Source organism: Antedon bifida, chromosome 8 (assembly GCF_963402885.1).
Source record: "Antedon bifida chromosome 8, ecAntBifi1.1, whole genome shotgun sequence".
NCBI classification, from domain to species: domain Eukaryota; kingdom Metazoa; phylum Echinodermata; class Crinoidea; order Comatulida; family Antedonidae; genus Antedon; species Antedon bifida.
The window spans coordinates 21,924,400-21,943,876 of NC_136233.1; the positions used below are offsets into that span (position 1 = coordinate 21,924,400).

Genomic DNA, 19,477 nt, shown 5'->3' on the forward strand with positions numbered 1-19,477 from the left:
TATCTTGTTAATAAAGGTCACATGACCCCTTTCCTGTAATTATCGCACTTTCATATCAAATCATTTTGACTTCATACCTTTCGGCAATCTGTTCACCAGCTAATGAGATACGCCAGGGTGTTTACTATGATTTATTTAATCCTATTTTGCAAATGAATATATGATACGTCTGTAGATGCGTCCTATCCTCTCTACAGTATACTATAAAGCTCTGTCTACACTATCAAACAAGTTTGACAAAAAAAAGTGTGATTTGCCCAAATATGGTAGTAGTGATATGACATCATCATGTCTATATATGGGCACATTACATTTTTGTGTAGACAGAGCTTAATTGTAAGAAAGAAGTTATGTATATTTGTTCTTAAAGCTCTGTCTACACTATAAAACTTTAAGTGACAACAAAAATATATATGAAACGATGATGCCCATATATAGACATGATGATGTCATATCACTACTACCATATTTGGGCACATCACACTTTTTTTGTCAAACTAGTTTGATAGTGTAGATAGACCTTTAGACAATTTGTTGATGTTGCAAGCATCCATATATATGGGGCATCAACTGTATTGAATTGAAATTCGGGGATATAATATTAATGGTTTGGATTTGTCAATATTAGCCCAACTTTAGCATTTTTTGTCTTTTTTTATATTTAAGTAGGCCTAGAAAGAAAAAATACTGTAGGCCTAGTGTTTAATTTAATGTACAGTATTGCATTGCTTGCTAGTCAGCCGTGTTCAAATATCTACTTCCAAAGTTCTGTTAAGTTTAACAAGTTTTATGCCTTCCATCTGGAGCAATGAGAATGCATGTTCGTACATTCTATATTCTCGCTCTTTTAATCAGTAATTTCTGATGTTCACGTACCATTGCTAAACGTCCAATTACACCATCTATTCATAATTTCCGTTCTCATTTCCTTAGATCCATCATTTCATAGCAGTCAGTGGTGTAACGAAGGAGGCATGCCCCTAGTTTACCACGTCTAAGGGGCCCTCCAACCCTGGGTTCTCATGCTCTAAAACCCCTTAAGCATTGGTGCCCCTGGGTTTAGCCAGAGAGCGTTCATAGCCGTTACGCCACTGAGCACAGTGTGTAGACCTTTACAGCTGAGTATATCCTGGTCCGTGTTTCATCTATAAGATACAAAAAAATAGGAAATTATCAAACTGGTTGTCAGTGCTTGGTTTTTATTATGTGACAGGGAATGAAAGATGTTAAATTCTCTTGATTGCGTCAGCTCGCTCAATCTTTAAGCGAGCTCAAAATATTGATGGTAATTGACTATGATGTTCCTGCTTGTTGATGTGCATATTGACGACTGATTCTCTAATACCCATGTATAGTAGCGTAGCAGACATTCATTTTATATTGCAAAAACAAAGTTGTTAATTGGTAGTTTTTGGTGTCAGATGTAACAAGATATGTTCTCCGCTTATCGTGTTGTGACAACTACTAGAAGTAGTCGCACGTTTTTGATACGTGGCGAAGGTATGAATTTGCGAGTGTTATGTGTCTGTTGTCACCACTTTGTAGAAATTGTGGTAATATTCTGTAAGTGACAATTCTATTGGATTTGTGAGAAATGAAAAAAAAAATGGAGTCTGTTGAAGATTAGACTGGTGTGCAGTCAAGGAGAACAAAGTGGTCTACCTTTTCATGGAAATTAACGCCAAAGTAAAACATAATTCATATGAATACATTAAGTATAATATTATGAATATGTAAATTAGCAAAATTGACACTTGTTACAAAATGTTAATACATTTATAACAAAGTGGTCTACCTTTTTGTAGAAATTAAAGCCAAAATGAAACATAATTCATATGAATACATTAAGTATAATATCATGAATATGTAAATTAGCTATATTGAACAATATGACACTTGTTTGTTACAAAATGTTAAAATACTTATGAGTAGTAATTCCAATTATCTACAGTTCCATCCACAAGGCAAGTTCTGTTTAAATAGAAGTAATTGTAATACTGTACCATATTTGGTTTAACAATACCATATTTGGTATAACAATAGCATTATGAATGAATACATTAGCTGAATTATGAATAAATAATGATGTTCAGTTAATCTCTAAGCAACTCAATTATTTACCAAGTAGTCAATTAAATATATTCCTTTAACAATTTCCTAGTGAAAATGAAATGGATAGGGCTTTTATATAACACTAGCTGGTTTCTGTTATAAAGCTTTTCTGTTTAATCAATTAAAATTGTCCCTGCTTTTATTTCCAACTGAAAATTGTAAGGAGTATATTACAATGATTAAATTACCACATATGTCATAGGAATATTCGTTAATATCAATGTTCATGTTGCTTTTATTTCGAAGGTAATACAGTTCACTTGAGTGTAGTAGACCTGAAATTTTGCTATCTTGTTAATTTTAATTAATTGAATTCTTAGATACTGTATTTTTAATAATTCCATTTTAATTATGCCATTTAATTCATTCATATATACTTACTACTTTATAATACCAAAAGTGGTTGTATAGGATGTCCATATTTTTGGCAATCAATAAAGATGTTTACATTTCAATTAAAAGTCCAGGATGTCCATAATATTTTGGGGCAGCCTAGGGTATCCACATTTTTGGATCCATATTTTTGGGCCAGCCCAGGGTGTCTATATTTTTGGTAAGCCCATGGTATCCATATTTTGGGGCCAGCTGAGATTGCCCATATTTTGGGTTAGCCGAAGGTTTTGAGTACATTGATTTTTATACTTATTAATAACATTTTATATTTACCATAAATATCTGCTATAGCTTATGGCGTAGAAACTAATCTGGCTCTCATATTATTGAGAAATATTATCAATATTTTTTTTTGATTGTTAATATTTCTTACATGATATAAATAAATTATACAATTTTCAATATCAAATTGCATTCAGTTTATTGTTATTACATTTAAATTCTGAATAAAAAATCAATTGCTTTGATTGCTATTAAAACTTTTCCAATTGGTTAATTTTTATGAGGTAAATTTTAAAGAGAAAAAATTCAATAAATTTCTATTTTTAATTAGTTTGGAAAATGTATTGTTCATGAGAGTACAATATTCCACATATTGTATCATACGTATTTACAATTAATGCACAAAACATATGGGTTTATAATATGCCTTAATGCAGATTTAGAAAGAATTCATGATTAAAATAACAATTATTTCCCATCATACCAGTCCCGTGAAATGTAATAAAACTAATTGGTTTTAATATAAATATTATATACACGCATGTAGTGAATGATTTTGGGTATAAACAGTTAAAATTTATTGTTTGCTTATATTTATTTATTTATTTTTGTTTCACCTTATTTGTAGATGGTGACCCTAAACAGCGTATTCTGACAATCAGGAGGCCCTCATGATGAGTTATGATAAGTGTCTGTGTGTATACTAGTTCAACTTACATAAAGAAAATGAAAAATTATTATTAATATTATTTGGTTTTTTTCAGGTATATACCACGGACAGTGGGTTGGGGGAATGCGGCATGGATACGGAATAAGAAACAGCGTACCTTACGGTATGGCGTCAATCGTGCGACCAGCTTTACGCACATCATTAACTTCATTACGCAGCGAACATGAAAATGGTTCAGTGACAATTTCGGAAAATTTTGGGCAGCGGGGCGGATTTGTTTTGGACGTATCAGATACAGAAACGTCAGATGCTGAAAACTGGTCGTCGTCCATCGGAAGAAGTGGGAGTCTAAAACGCACGTTCATCGACGGGCTTCGTTTAAAACGAAAAAAGAAAAGGGACAGAAGCGCGGACTCTAGTGTGACGTCACAGAGTGACTCTGGTGTGTCGTCCACTAGAGGTCGTTCAAGACTTCCAAAACAGGATTCGTTAAAAAGTACAGAGAGCGGAGAAAGTTCTGTACCTTCAACGACTGTTTACGATAGCGACACAAGTTATTTGCACGACGAAGAAGCAGCGCACGACGTAACTGAGGTTTATATCGGTGAGTGGAGTAAAGATAAACGAACTGGTTACGGGATTAGCCAACGCTCGGATGGGTTATGTTATGTCGGAGAATGGCAGTCAAATAAGCGACATGGATACGGAGTATTAACGCACCCCGACGGTCACAAAGACGAAGGCAAGTGGAAGCACAACATGCTTGTTGCGTCCGGCAAAAAAAAGTTGTTTATGGGATCTAAGAAGATTAGTGAGCGAGTGGACCGCGCAGTTCAATGCGCCAACCAAGCGACAAATCTAGCGAGACAAAAAGCAGATCTAGCCATTTCAAGGTAAGATAATATTGATAATTATTGATAACTATTGATAAATATTAATTATTGATTAGAATAGAAACAAGCCAAATAAACACATGACAAACACTTGCCTACTTGTTGTGCTTAGTTTACGATATAAACTACTGAATTTTAAATTACAACTTGAAGAATTGAATGATGCATTTGGTAACCTAGCAACAAGATACATCTATTATCAGATCATTAATTATGATGCATGCATCTGGTATTCTTTGATTTCCTAACTAGAGAATACTGCGACTGAAATTTATCAACATGCAGTTGTTATATCCAACAAGGTGACGACAGGAGCTATCGTTTTTCTCTGTAGTTAACAAAACATCAGCATAGAAATAATACTTAATATAAGCTCTGTCTACACTATCAAACTAGTTTGACAAAAAAGTGTGATGTGCCCAAATATGGTAGTGATATGACCAAATATATGACATCATCATGTCCATATGGGCACATCACATAAAGTTTTATTAGTGTAGACAGAGCTTAGCTAGTTTTCACATGCAAATTGGGTGTATCATTTTACTATAGTGTCTTATACCTTCTACATTTGTATGCACAAGTGAAGTGTTATGTCTACACAGCAGTAACTAATAATTATGTGCAGTTGACTCTTCCAAATCTGGACTCTCTCAAAACCGCAACCAAACTTTTCTTTAGGACCAAATTGTCCCAAATTCTTTATTACTAAAATAAAAACACATTAAGAATTTACCAGAATTTCTAGAATGTTTCTGTATATTTAGGCCAACCCAAAAGTCTCTGCTGTAAGAAAGTTACTGTAGTATTGAATTATATATATTCGACTAAGGCAGGTGTTTACTCAAGGCCGTAGCGTGTGGTAAAAACAGACGAAGATGCTTTAAATAGAGCGCCTTGTCTGCCTCATGTTGGCTACGGCCCTGCTAACTGTATCATATTACATATATGGTAATATGGCTAACTGTACCGTACACCTTTATGTAAATATCATGCAAATTAGGTCAGGTGTATAACATTCCTTGTGATGTTTACGTGATCGATGTAGGCAGGTGCCTACTGTATTATGTTACATGCACTACAGTATGGAAAGAAGGCTAACACCTTTATGTAAAAATCATGTTTATGCAAATTAGGTCAGGTGTACAACATTCCTTGTGATGTTTACGTGATCGATGTATTGGAAACGTTAGGCAGGTGCCTATTATATTACATACACTACAGTATGGAAAGAAGGCCAACTACACCTTTATGTAAATATCATGTTTATGCAAATTAGGGCAGGTGTTATAGCATTCCTTGTGATGTTTATGTGAATGATGTATTGATAACTAATGACCCAATCCTTGTCTGGCTGCAGCGAGTAATTATTAGTTTGATGCGTGTTGTTTTAGCTTTAATTACAACCTATATCATAATTAATGTTGTCACATCAATTGATGTAATAGCGATTACATTAAAGCTTGTGAATATATGAATTTAATCACATTATATATTGTGAATATAAAATTTTTTCTGCAAAGCTCTGACTACATTATGAAACTTTATATGACAATGATTTTTCTTTTTTTTATGCACCATATATGGGCATATCACTGCCATATTTAGGAACATCACATATTTGTTGTTGTCAAACTAGTCTGATAGTGTAGACAGAGCTTTATACAATAAATGCAGGTAGAAATAGCTTGCAAGTTATGACGAGAAGAATTTTTCTTCTAAGATTTAATTTTTTATTTTTTATAAGTTTTCATCCTGAAGGCCAAACATGTCTACTATTCTAAATCTTACACAATTATTGAAATAATTAATTTTATTACAATTCAAGCTAAGGCTTTTTTGTTTAATGGAAAGAGATTTTGTTAAAGTTATGCAGTATATTTGTCAGATCCACAACCGTGAAATGAAAATTGCATAGAAACCTTACACTAGTAGACCTATTTGTTTCTGTAGCTGCAAACAAAATGATAAATTTGGACAATGAAATGCTTGGCAGTAATGCTCAAGAACTCTGCTTATTAAAATACAACCAAAAACATTGATAGTGATTCAAATCCAGCATTTAAAAAACTGTATGGTACGGGGTCGTCATAAAATAATTTAACTCCGATTTGTAATCTTTTAAAAACAAGGAGAATCTGCTATCTCCATCTCATAATTTCATTAACACACCAAACAGTTATTTTATAAATTAAAAATATGGTATTCTAGAATATGAAATGTATTTTTGCAAAGTGTAAGAGTTAATTTCCCGGTTGATGGTAAATCAAAACTGGGTTTGATCAATTAACGCTCATGTTCTCCGCATCCCTTCAAGTTAAATATGATCTGAATAGCACATTTGATTTCATGCATGACTGAACTCAAGATTATTCTAATATTAATTAAATATTATTTTTTAGAGTATCTGAGATTTCTTCTTAATATAACAGTGCAGCTTAATTTCCCATAGGGCTCCCCTCCTGGGGTTTCATAGATGATTTTCTAAAATTCTAGATGATATTAGTAATAGTAATATTAATGTTCGTAGGCTTTGTGAAAGTATTCATTCTGTATACCTAACGATAGGTTTATTTTTTTCCTATGTTTTTCTTTCCCCTCCTGGGATTTAGTAGATGATTTTCTAAAATTCTAGATGACATTGTAATATCAATGTTCGTAGGCTTTGTGAAAGCATTCGTTCTGTATACCTAACGATAGGTTTGTTTTTTTCCTATGTTTTTCTTTGAAAACAAATAACTGCTTTACTGCATAAATGCCAAAAGAATTATTGTAAAACCATAACTATACTGTATACTCTCCATAATAAAGCAATTATAATCTTTTTTTTATGTAGCAAAACATGAAATTGATAAATTATGTGTAATACTACATTGATTCATGGAGGTATAAAATGTTATACCTCCATGATTGATTGTAAATCTTTCAGAGAAACACTATCCAACCTAGCAGGTTCATTGAAACTTAAACGTGTAACCCAAAATAAGATATAATGCAACGTATGCAAAGTTATGAATTCTAAACTTCACCCTACATTCTTTCTTTACATCTTTCTTTTGATCCTTTTTTCCTCCTTCCCTCTTTCTACTTCTGACTTTCTTTCTTTCCTCTTCTGACCTTTTCCCTTCTCTCTTTCTTCTTCCGATCTTTTCTCTTCCCTCTTTCTTCTGACCTTCTCTCTTCCCTCTTTTTCTTCCGACATTTTCCTTCCTTCTTTCTTCTTCCAACCTTTTCCTTTCCTCTTTCTTTTTCTAACCTCCCTTCCCTCTTTCTTCTGACCTTTTCCCTTCCCTCTCTCTACCAATCCTCTTCCCTTCCTCGTTTGTGAAACACTGACCACAGCCTAACATTGACTAAATACCTTCAAAATCAAAACACAAAATGTGATAACGCAATGCAGCAGTGGTGAATCTTATCTGAAATGTACATTGTAGTAAATCCTGCTGCAGTATCTCTTTACCGTTAGCGTTAGATCTTTACCGTTAGCGTTAGATCTTACTGGCATTGTTGTTTTGGATTATTTAATACAGAACAGAACTTTAATGGGATTGCCATGGCAACTAATCAATAAGAAGCGGTATATTCCATGCTGATTTATTTCAACATATGTTATTTGATTTCTGCTAGGAGCTAAACAAAATTTTCCTTCATTCGTTCTGGAAACAATAACAGATATTTTTTATATATTATGCTTAGTATAATTGTGCATATTTATGTATTGTAAAGTATTATAATATATAATTTCACAAAGAAATTTTTATTTACTGAAATGTATAGTCAACAACAATACAGTATATATACTGTATTGACAGAAAATAACACACAAGCGGCTATTGTATATATACATATATACTTTGTAAAACGTGTGTTTGTTTGTTTTATAACATTTATTTACACACTCTGACAATCAAACTGTACAAGAGTGATAAAATAGAAATATTCTAAAAGCAATAAAAAGTGATTGAGTCAGAGAGTGAACACAGAAGCCTGGAAAGATCATAACAACTTATTGTGTCGGGCGAGCTTTAAAAAAAAAGAAATGTTTTTATATTATTATATTGAATCAATAATAATAATAATAATAAAAGGAAATATATTTAAAAAGATATATAAGTCCAAAGGCAAATTACTGAAAAAATGACAATGCTGTGGGTATAAGTGGCTGGATCTTAATGGAGATACAAAATAAAATAAGTACTGAAAAAATGACAATGCTGTGGGTATCAGTGGCTGGATCTCAATGGAGATACAAATAAAATATTGCATTGAAAAAATGACAATGCTGTGGGTATCAGTGGATGGATCTCAATGGAGATAGAAAACAAAATAAGCAAAAAACTAAATCAAAACGATAAAGTAAAACATGCAGAAAATTAGCAGAGCTTTCCGGCAACATGTCCCTTCATCATTGCAAGAAAATATATATAAATGTTTACAAAAGGCTAGCTACTGTGTACTCAGCAACTGTGGAGCATTAATTAAACAATCAATCCATATTAGGAAGTTTTGTATTTATGATTTATTGACGTAGTACTATAAAAAAAAAAAAAACTAAACAAACATTTTAGCAAACATACAGGAGAAAATTTGAAAATGTCAAGAAATATTTCTGTCAATCAGAAACCTATTGAACCGATCAATAAATGAAACATTTGACCTCAAACTCAATATATTTGACCTCAAACTCCATCAGGTTAAAAGCTAACAACTTAATTACAACACTTAACGATGTTTGTTAGAGCAATCAAAATGTACCACACTCAATCAAATAATGTGTAGACGCTCTTACGAAAGAAAAACGCGATGCTTACTTATAACATCTCGTTTTACATTAAAAGGCAAATCGCAAACGCTAAAAGATCAATTCTTCACGAGATATTTATGGCCGTCAGTGAGCAATCAATATCGTTACATCGTGGAAGCTGTTGGTCGACGCAAAAAATATCTCTATTAGAGTACACTTTCAAATTCTCTTTTTTTTTTCTTTGATACGCTTTCGGAAAACCATCAGTCTGAACTTAATTCATTTTTCTTCATTGGTCGGTCTTTTTAGATTTGTCTATAACACAAATAAATTGTTATATTTAGAATAGTTTAAGGAGAAATAGTTAGAAACGTCAACCATTTAAAAGAAGTCCATTTACTGAAACCTAGTGACAGTACCTAATGTCACTAATGTCATTCATGCATGACTGCACAATGGCCGTGTTGATACACAAGAAACACTTAATGTGAAAGACTCGATCAGGTATGAGACATCGGCGAGAATTCCGTCACCGTGTCTCCGTCAATAACGTTAATTTGATGATTGCTTGACACTTTTGCCTATAACATTGGTATATAATTATACCGGTACATGGTTTAGATAAGACCTCTATTGGACTGAACTTCGTATCTATATTATGTCACTCAGTATAATGATTTTCCTTGTAGATTCTTGGTAACTATGAGTTGAGAAATCCCATTTAGAGTGCTATTCCACGATTTTAACACTTGGCTAATGGTACATTTGTCTTTTTTTCCTGGAAATTTAATGGATAAGAATTTTTTTAATAACATTATAAATTTAGTTTGAATCAACATATTTGAAGGCGTGTGGCCCAGTGTGTTGGATGTTTGACTACTGATCGTGAGATCGAGGTTCGAATCCAACTCTCGCCGCATTGCTTGTATCCTTAGGCAAGATACTTTACTTATGTTTGCCTCTCTCCACCCAGGTGTATAAATGGGAACCCAACACAACTTTGCGCTGATTATTAGCTGCATTATGGGAGTATGTTTCCATACGTTTGATCCAAACACATGACTGGGGTAATAATGTGCAGCGCTTAGAGGTTCACAACATTAGGCGCTATATAAATCCAGGATATTATTATAATTATATTGAATACAGAATAATATTATAATATTATGAATGTTGCTAATTAGAATGGATAGCATGTATTGTTATGAGTTGAAAGATGCAACAGTACTGGTTATATTCCTGAAGATTTCACGAATACAAAACATCATTATTTGTTTTATAATACCTACTGTGCTTGTCGAAAGCTATATAGGCTCTAGTCCCAAGAAAAAAATAATATTGGTGCTTGTAACTTGTCCACGCAGTAGAGCTACAGGTTGGTTTTCAAATATGCAATATGCGTTGCAAAAAATTCGCAAATTTTTGTCAAAACCCTAAATGTTATGTGCAATGTACCCCCAATTGTAAGGATCGATCCAAATAATGTATGTCACATGATAAGTAAACAACCAATCAATTGACAAGGATACGCTTTATAGGTCGGCGTTATAATTGCGCGTAATACTTTCTATAGTTTGCTAACTTTAATTGCGAGTGAGAAAAAATTGCTTCGTTTTTTATTCAGAAAATACATTCATCGTGATCTCATTTCTCATTTTATATTTCACGTAGATTGTAGACATATCAAGTTTTTTATTTTGATGAATTCGTGGTCATAAAAATGATGCTAATATTCAAGATATCAAATTGAGTATTTATAACTTGAATATGATGGTTATTGCTACGTTACTGAGAAGATAAATGTATTGAAGCTTTTTACAAATAGTTATTCAAAGAAAAATGATATTTGATTTGTATAAATGAATTTGATTAATGGAAATTATGACTATTGAAGACGAAACTAGAGGTATAAATATGCTGATATATAGACGAACAAATTATTTATTTATTACTTAATTTATATATAGATGATACAGTATTTTGTATTAGTCCTCAAATACAAGACTTGACTAGATAATGATGAATGGAGAATAATTATTTTTATTATCCAATAAAGATTAAAATATTCCATTTTTTGTTATTTGTTCTCAAATATTAAATAATTCCAAGATAGTTGACTTTGACATAAAAAAAAAATTGATATTAAAAATTATGATGATATTATATAATATTATATAATATATTATAAAATATATTATATAAAACCATGATGCTTTTAATTAATTAATTATTAATAATTTTGCTAATTAAAATTATTTTTGATTGTGATAATAAAATTTTATACGATTATGTAAAATCTTAATGATCAATTTCATCCCAAAAGTGTTTTTATAACGACGTTAGACAATATTTGTCATCAAATGTTGTTAATGTTGTTGTTCAGATTTTGTTTAACGACTTCTCATTAGCCCATATCACGACGTTAAGACGTTTTTCATAGCGAGTGATTGTTGTCGTGATGTAGTGTGTTCATGTGATTGTCAACGATGTGTAAGCAAATGTGTTCGTAGAAATCACTCCCAACGGATTTCTCAACGACTGTTTTGATTTTAAATACGTGAAAGATCATTTTCTAAGATGTGTAGGGTTGAAAGCCCTGTGGCAAGAGCGGTGATGCATAAATAATTGGGTAATTTCTTATGTAATTACTGGCAACTTATCTGCATAATGTTATCTGTTCATTGTCTCTGCCTGACCTCTACTACAATCTCATCACTTCCAAATATGGTTCATCTCTAGATTCCTGTCCATTGAGGGCAGCATCATTGTTAATTCAATTACTGCATCTCATTGTTACTGCTCAAATGCAACACGCTGTTATTTTAAGAAATAACAACTACTTGTAATGTGAAAAGATTTTTTTTTTTTTTACAGAAAAGTGTTATTAGGAAAATAAATGAAAAATTTCCCACATTAATTTAAAAATATTAAGTATTTATAATCAATTTAACTTTGAAAAGTCTTAAAATGTCTTAATTTACTTAATATTTTATGATGGAAAAGTATAAAAAGGAATATTAATTATTATGTCACTTTACTGTTAACATTTAGTGTATTAGAAAATAGTTTGCCCCAGATATACTGTATACAAACATAGCAGTTGCAGATCCAGGGGTTAATGCTAGTGGTGAACACTTTCCCCCTTTGACAGCTAAAATTAAATTATGACATTTTTATATTTATTTTTTGACAATGATTAATGTTATATGTTTGCACTCATCATCAAAAAATCCCTGTATAGTTTATAAATTAAATCGAATTGTTAATTGATTTGAAAAAAAAAATATTCTATAAACATAACTGTTTTATAAATAATGCTTTAATTTTCAACTTAAACAGAATTATAAATGTGATGAGACACATTCAAAGTATTCGATATTAACAACCAGCTGAAATGTCAAAGGTCAAATTTTAATCACAGATGTTTTGTCAGCCATCGTGTGGCAGGTCACATGATCTCAATATGGGTGCATCGTAATCCAGTATCAACACATGTGACGTAAAACTTGGCCGCTTCATAACATATTTGATTTAGACAAGCAGACTCTAACCTATTTGTGGAAATGAAATGATAATAAATATAAGTATTGTAACACACCTGTTAAAGAAATGTAATTCGCTGTTATATCAATATTGATATTATATTCTACAGAGAAATAAATACAAATTTGACTACTGTACTACGTGTAGGTAATTATTAGTTAAATATAGGATGTAGTCTTGAAAATTATGATAATTTGTTTGACTGTTTTTCTTTGCAAAAAAACGGAGTTAATCAGAGATTTAGCTGAAGAATTGTTGTTTTATAATTGTTCTTAAGAGTCGTAACTGAATATCTATTTTTGATGTTTAATTTAGGTCAATCGGTAAATATTTAGTTTAATCTGAGAATTAAAAGATTATTGTGAATATAGTAGAATATTTATGCATTGTCAATCTTATTGTTAACCAAAGTAAATGAAATTTGAGATGGAGAGTCTGCGACTAAAAACTACCAGGAGCATTAATGGATGACAAAGCAGATATAGCAAATTATATAATGACTAGGATGATACAATTGTAATTTAAAGATGTATTGTCCCCCAAAAACATGAAAAATGAAGATTAATGAAATCAGACTTTGAATAGGTTATTTTGTAGATTTAATAAAGTTAATCACTTCCGTAGAAAAAAAAACCCAACAAAATAATGTTTTATAAAATAACATAATAAATGGTTAAATTAATCCATAAATCCATTGGCTGACAGCCAATTTGACCATTTTTTGCTTAAAATTACAGTTTTTTCAGGTAAATACATTATTTTAGATCCCATTTTATAACTATTTTGTGACATTAAAATGGCATATTCAACAAAAAAATGTAAAAATTATTTTTCAGGGGGGACAGTACATCTTTAATAGTGATTCTACATAATTATGATTTATATCATATCTACTCTATTATTTGATAAAGAATTTGTATGTTTGTTTGTTATGCAAATGTTTGCTACTGCAAACATCCATGTACATGGGTTACTAATATGATCATAATTATAGTGAGAAAGTTCTAAATTACATTTGGAAACAGTCCTGGGTGTAACCACTATTGGGTAAAATGGGAGGTGTAACTATGCTGGAATGTGTTTGATTTTTCCTAGTCTAGTAATTTAATTACTATTACGATACTTGTTATTTTTATTTCAGAGCTGCATACGCAAAGGAGAAAGCCGAACAAGCGGACGTGGCGTGCTCTCACGCAAGAGAAGATGCGGCACATGCCAGTTTACGAGCAAAGGAACTTACCTCCAAATTCCCAAGCAAAGGTTAGAACAAATTATCCATATAAACTGAAGTTTAAAAGCTCTTGTCTTAATATAAGGAGGGACACGTTCTCCAGGAGAGTTATTCTGTTATGGAATGCTCTGTCTACGGATGTAGTTTCATGTGCTACTAAAACTTAACGTCGCATGGTCCAACCACCCACTGAAGTTTTCACCTTATATTAAATATGACTTTATCGTCAAGAGGGGCTTTTAAGTGCTTCGCTTCGCCTCGATCCCGTAGACGAAAGTGTACGGGAAACAAGTAAACAAGTAATTTAAGTTTTTTCATTCAAATTTTGTTAAAAAGGAAAATATATTGGAACCTGGTTCAGTTACTGAATAAATTTGTTAGATTTAAAATCAGCTTTTTTTTTTACAGGAGAAGAGGATTCGAACATACGCTATGATCGTAAGAAAAGCTTCTTTGGTCGGACACTCGGTGGCTTGGATCGGTTTGATCGCAAAAGTCACATGCGAGGAACAATCATTAAACAACAGGAACAAAGTCTTCACGATTCGTACCAAGATAAACCGAGTAGCAATTGGCAGAGGCATAATGGTTCAGCGACCCACGTCGAAAAACATTTGCCGGACACTTACACCATCCAATCATCATCCAGTCAACATTCCCCGTCTCTTGATAGGAGGAGAGATGATCATGTGACCATGATGCCTAACGGATATCACCACTCCCATCGAGAGCCATCACATTATGATGATCAGTACAGTAGTTACAGCTCGCACGACGCTCACAGTGATCAGGCCTCCGACTATCATTATAAATCGTATGGTGATAATCGGTCAGTGGAGCTTACGCCAGACTCCGGCGTTAGTACAATGTCTGAAACAGAACGATTTAAATCAAGTAATGAGTTTCGTCGCAATCCTATTAGACGACAGTTAACACGTCAGAGCGGATTGGACGATCACAGGTTGAATCATTTAGATCTCCAATCAACGTTCGATGCTAAGGAATTCTTTTACGAGGAAGATTCACCAACTCTCACGCCCCCACCGGAAAAAGAAAACACCAAACAGAAAAAGAAAATTAAAGCCAAGTCAAAGTCGTTTGATTTGCATTTACTAAATGAGATTCCGCCGGGTCACTATCGTAGTTTTCAAGGGAAGTTTCCGTCGACGTGTGGAATCAAGTATATCCCTAAGGAACCAAGTCTTGAGGAAGAAGAACCAACAGATCCGGAATTAGATCCAGAAGCCGCGCTGGCTGTTCACACAACAAAGGTAAAAACAAATTGTAAAAAAGACAGACAATTGGGAGATTTCGATTTGTGAAAAAGACCGACAGACTGTGATTTATGTTAAGTCGAATGTTAATTCAATAGGTGCATGCAGGAAGTATGGGATGCGTTTCATCACTCTATTCCCTGACAAAGTCTCTATGGCAAAACATAGGTCATAGCTGTCACCACAAATTGAAAGTTTATTATTAAAATGGTGATTAGAAATTGACTGAGTGTTGATGCATTGTTGATGTGATGGGCCATTGATTGGGAGAGGCGGTAGATGATCAAACTTTTAAATGTTTATTATTATACATGATTTTCTTTGTAGAAATGGTCCGCCAGCGGTCCTATGGTTGTGTTGGTCCTCGTTTTGAACGTTGGTTTCACGGTACTCTTCTCACAACTCTTCCAACTTGACGAAGTAACGAACTGGCTGAAATGGTCTCAATGAACAAGATGACGTCACGACGATCACCATGGCATCGCAACGATCACAAGCGCATCGCGCAACACGATGGCAACGCAACCCAACACCCATTTTTATAACGTCTTACACTTATTTTAAAATGTTATTGTAAATAAATTTTAAAAATTCACATTGGTAGGCCTATTTCACAAAAAATATGATTTACAAAGATTATGAGGGACAGGTCCAGTATTGTATGTTGGCGCTAACTACATTAAAAAATCCTGGATGCGTCCCTCATTATAATAATATTATGAACTTATTGCCCATAACAAAAGAAACAAAATGACTGCTAGTTATATAAACCTTATTTATTATAAAAACCTTCAACTGTATTGGTAAACCATTTCTTTGGTGTAATTACTTACTATTAAAATCCCTAGACATAGAAATGGTGTGTTTTTTAACAGAACAAATAATAGGTAAATGCTCCTATTAAAATGCTTTTGATGTGCAATTAACGTAACATAAATTTATAAAAAAAAATAAAATTTGGTTTTACATTTTACAGTAATTATGTAAATTGAGATATTTTTCTGGTAGTATGGTACTGTATGTGCCGGAATGACGTATGATGCGTTGTTTCTACACAGTACGTAAACATCATCTTGATCATGTGACCTTGAATACATAATTATGTCGCAACAACCTACGTCGCTAATTCATCCTCCCCTCTTCTCATTATCCTTCTTAATTTTCCCATTTTCTTTCCCAGCGGTAAACCTCGTGTTGAACGGTACAAGATTTTATCTGCACTATTCTTTACAATATAATATCGACAACAACAACAACTTTGCATGAAAGCGTGGAAACTATATGGGCCTTTAAATTTACATTAATACAGCCAAAAATAATTTAAATTGATAATTGTACCATAAATGATTTAACAGTAATGTTTAATGTAGTATAAAACATTGTGCTAATTTGCATATTTTATAAAGATTTTGTCTTTTTTTAGTGCATTTGCTGACGTTTATAATGTTGTGAATTATGTCAAGATTTTTATAAATGAAATAACTCTGTTTTTACTCGTTTTGGAATCAGTATAGAAATAGAAAATGCATGATTTTTAAGATTTTAAAATAGTAATTTATTGAAGAACAAATAATATATATATATATTTATTTATCTTTATTTATAATTAACACTGCAATTTAATAATGTAATTGTTATAGTTGTATTGGCTTTCAGGTTTTATACATAATTTTTAAAGATATTTATGCTTGGAACTTAAGAACGAAGAAATCTATTCTCATAGATGTAAATAAGCAGTGTTACCTTTTACCTAAACACCGACACCTCGGAAGGATTAGAGATTCGACAGTAGGTCTTTTTTTATGTATTCGCGTGCAGTGGTATGATTAACAAATAAAAATTTGTTTACACTCGTCCCCTCTCCCCCTCCCAACCCTCAAATTCTTGCTGTCATAAAATCTGGTGCTGTATATAAACTTTTGCATTTGTTGTTAGGGAAGGGGATCTTTACTTTACACGGTTAATTTTTTTTGCGAGGGCCTGGGAAGTTATTTCTAACATTTTGAGTGGGACTTTATATCGAGTACATTTTGGTCCTGGGGTTTAAGTACTTACTTAACTCATGGAGGTATAAAATAATAATATTTTATACCTCCACACTTAATTAAACATTGGCAGGGGGGGGGGGGGGGGGTGTTGGGGGTTGATACTGTATTTGATCATATCCAGTACTTAAGTCATTTTTTTAAACATCGTATTCTGTAGCATCTATCATGTTAAACCGAAAACAGATCTGATTTTAAAATTAAATTTTGTAAATTAAATTTTCCATTTGCAGAATTTGATCCAGAGATTTTCAAATGAAATTAGATCTGTCTGCACGTTGAGCTATAGCTATTGGTCTATATATTTTGTATTTGTTTGCAGTGGAATTGCTAACATAATTGATAATGTACTTTATCTACTGTAATATATTGTAAACATAACAGGAAATTGAGAGTGAACAATGGCTAATTGATTTTTAAGAACATAATGTTAATGTGTACCAGGATGTTATATTCACATTAATGAAAGTGTTATTTTTTTTCTTGGATGAGTACCATTTGTTGTTTTTTTTTCTAGGTTTTATTTTTTTTAGTAATGATGTTCATGCATTGAAATAACATTTTGATGTAATATTTCATTTATTAATTCTTAGATACTTCAAATATACTTTTAGAAATATTGATTTATAATTTAATTATGATATTTCATACTTAAGTAGGTAGTATTTTGTAGTTCTAACCCACTTTGATAAAATAAAGCCAAGTTGGTAGTGAGATTTCTAAGAGAATGAATTGAGGTGGTGTTCCAATTAATGAACTTCCCACATACTCTATCACATTGACACCCTCCCCCTGCCATGCAACCATTACCATTTTCGTCATACTCTCTCTTTTTGATAAATATTTTATATGAACTTTATAATAACTTTAGCCTTAATCGTTCTCATAAAGAAAAGTCAGACTGCCTAATCAGCTGTATTGGATCACAGTGGTTTTAATTCGTAGGCCTACACATATAGGGTTGGTACGATCGAGTGTACAGGCTTGTGTACCTCTTAAGTTAAGTGCATTAGGTACTTATTCACACATGCGTAGTAACTCTTTTCCGTAATTTACCATGGTGATGATGCAATACGCGTCATAGCCAATTCAGACAGCGTCTTATACGACGAAGCCCGAAGAAACGTCGTCGGGAGAAAGTTAAACATGTTTAATGTTCTCCCGACGCTATCTCAAGACGACTCGTCTCGTCGGGATTCGACAGCACCGAAGGGTCAAGACGTTTGTTGGGCCTCTCGTACGACGCTGTCTGAATTGGCCTAAGTTGCATGCTCGGTGTAAACCATAAACTATTAGTTCATTATTGTACAGTTTACTCAATAGATAACTTAAGGAACAAACTGGTGTTTATTCATGTAGTGTGCAATAGTTAACGAGTACGTGAGCTGTTTGAAAATGCGTCGTATGCGCGCGCTTATCACGCACGTAATAATGTGCGCTTCACAATAGCCTTGAGGTCATGTCATGTGCAGTATTTATGTGTGTATTATCTCTCCATGATGAGCCATCACATATTTATTTTCCTTTCATATTTATTATATATAAATTTATTGACTGACATTTGTAATGTTTAAGTACTGTAACTTAACGACCGCCGTGTATATAGCAATCTAGGCACTTCAGGGTATATAAACACATCCCATATCTTTTACAGTTTATTCTTCAGAAATTCTGGGGTTTTTTTCGCCATGGATATTCGTCAGACAAGACCGTCAAACGTGTCATTGTCGGACGAACATCCATATTGTATATGTGTGTGCGTTTGTATTATTTTCCCAAGAATTTAAATTAATTTTGTAGCTTATGTTTATCTAGGTTTTTAAGAGAATATTAAATGTGACGTAACAATTTCGTCGGTTCCAGTGTGTGGTTTGTTTAGAGCCGTATTCTCAAAATCTACCAGAATATATTCACGAAAGCAGACTATACTTAAACCTTTTTTTCAAAAGAGGGGTATTACCTTAGTATGGGTGGTGGACATAGGTGTGCGTTGGTGTTAAACAAATCCGTGGTGGCCAGCCTTACGTTCTGTACTAAGCAGTCGATCACACAAAACACATACAGTAAAAAACATACTATAAACTTACCCCTAAAGACCATATGTGTCATTAGCAATATACATCGATCACCTTTCATCAGTCATCTGGTAATTCCTTAAAATATTATGCTCCCAATGCATATAAATCTGTATTATGTATTGGTACAGTACAACACCGGATCCATTGACGCTGTTCACATTCTTTTGATCAAGATGTCCAACTTTATGCAAATTAAGTGCGAGTGTAATTAAGCCGATTTGCTCACTCACGCGACCGGGGGCCGGGAATGTTAAAGACACGCGCTGTTTAGT

At 32.9% G+C, this 19,477-nt stretch overlaps 1 protein-coding gene and 1 long non-coding RNA gene across 2 annotated transcripts in view; one reads left to right on the forward strand and one right to left on the reverse strand.

Annotated features, from left to right (window-relative positions):
• The window catches only part of LOC144850281 (junctophilin-2-like), a 29,094-nt gene extending 11,890 nt beyond the window's left edge, over window positions 1–17,204 (forward strand). Inside the window, exons 3-6 of the mRNA XM_078707530.1 lie at window positions 3,492–4,290; window positions 13,719–13,837; window positions 14,217–15,079; window positions 15,410–17,204. Of these exons, the coding sequence (XP_078563656.1) occupies window positions 3,492–4,290; window positions 13,719–13,837; window positions 14,217–15,079; window positions 15,410–15,532 (1,904 nt within the window). The 3' untranslated portion in view covers window positions 15,533–17,204. The remainder of the gene's footprint in view (window positions 1–3,491; window positions 4,291–13,718; window positions 13,838–14,216; window positions 15,080–15,409) is intronic.
• On the reverse strand, window positions 117–19,373 carry LOC144850285 (uncharacterized). Its single transcript, XR_013614065.1, has 2 exons — window positions 19,215–19,373; window positions 117–1,145 (listed from the first exon to the last, which is right to left on the reverse strand). It is a non-coding gene; the product is annotated as an uncharacterized LOC144850285 (long non-coding RNA).
• Window positions 19,374–19,477: the final 104 nt, after the last annotated feature.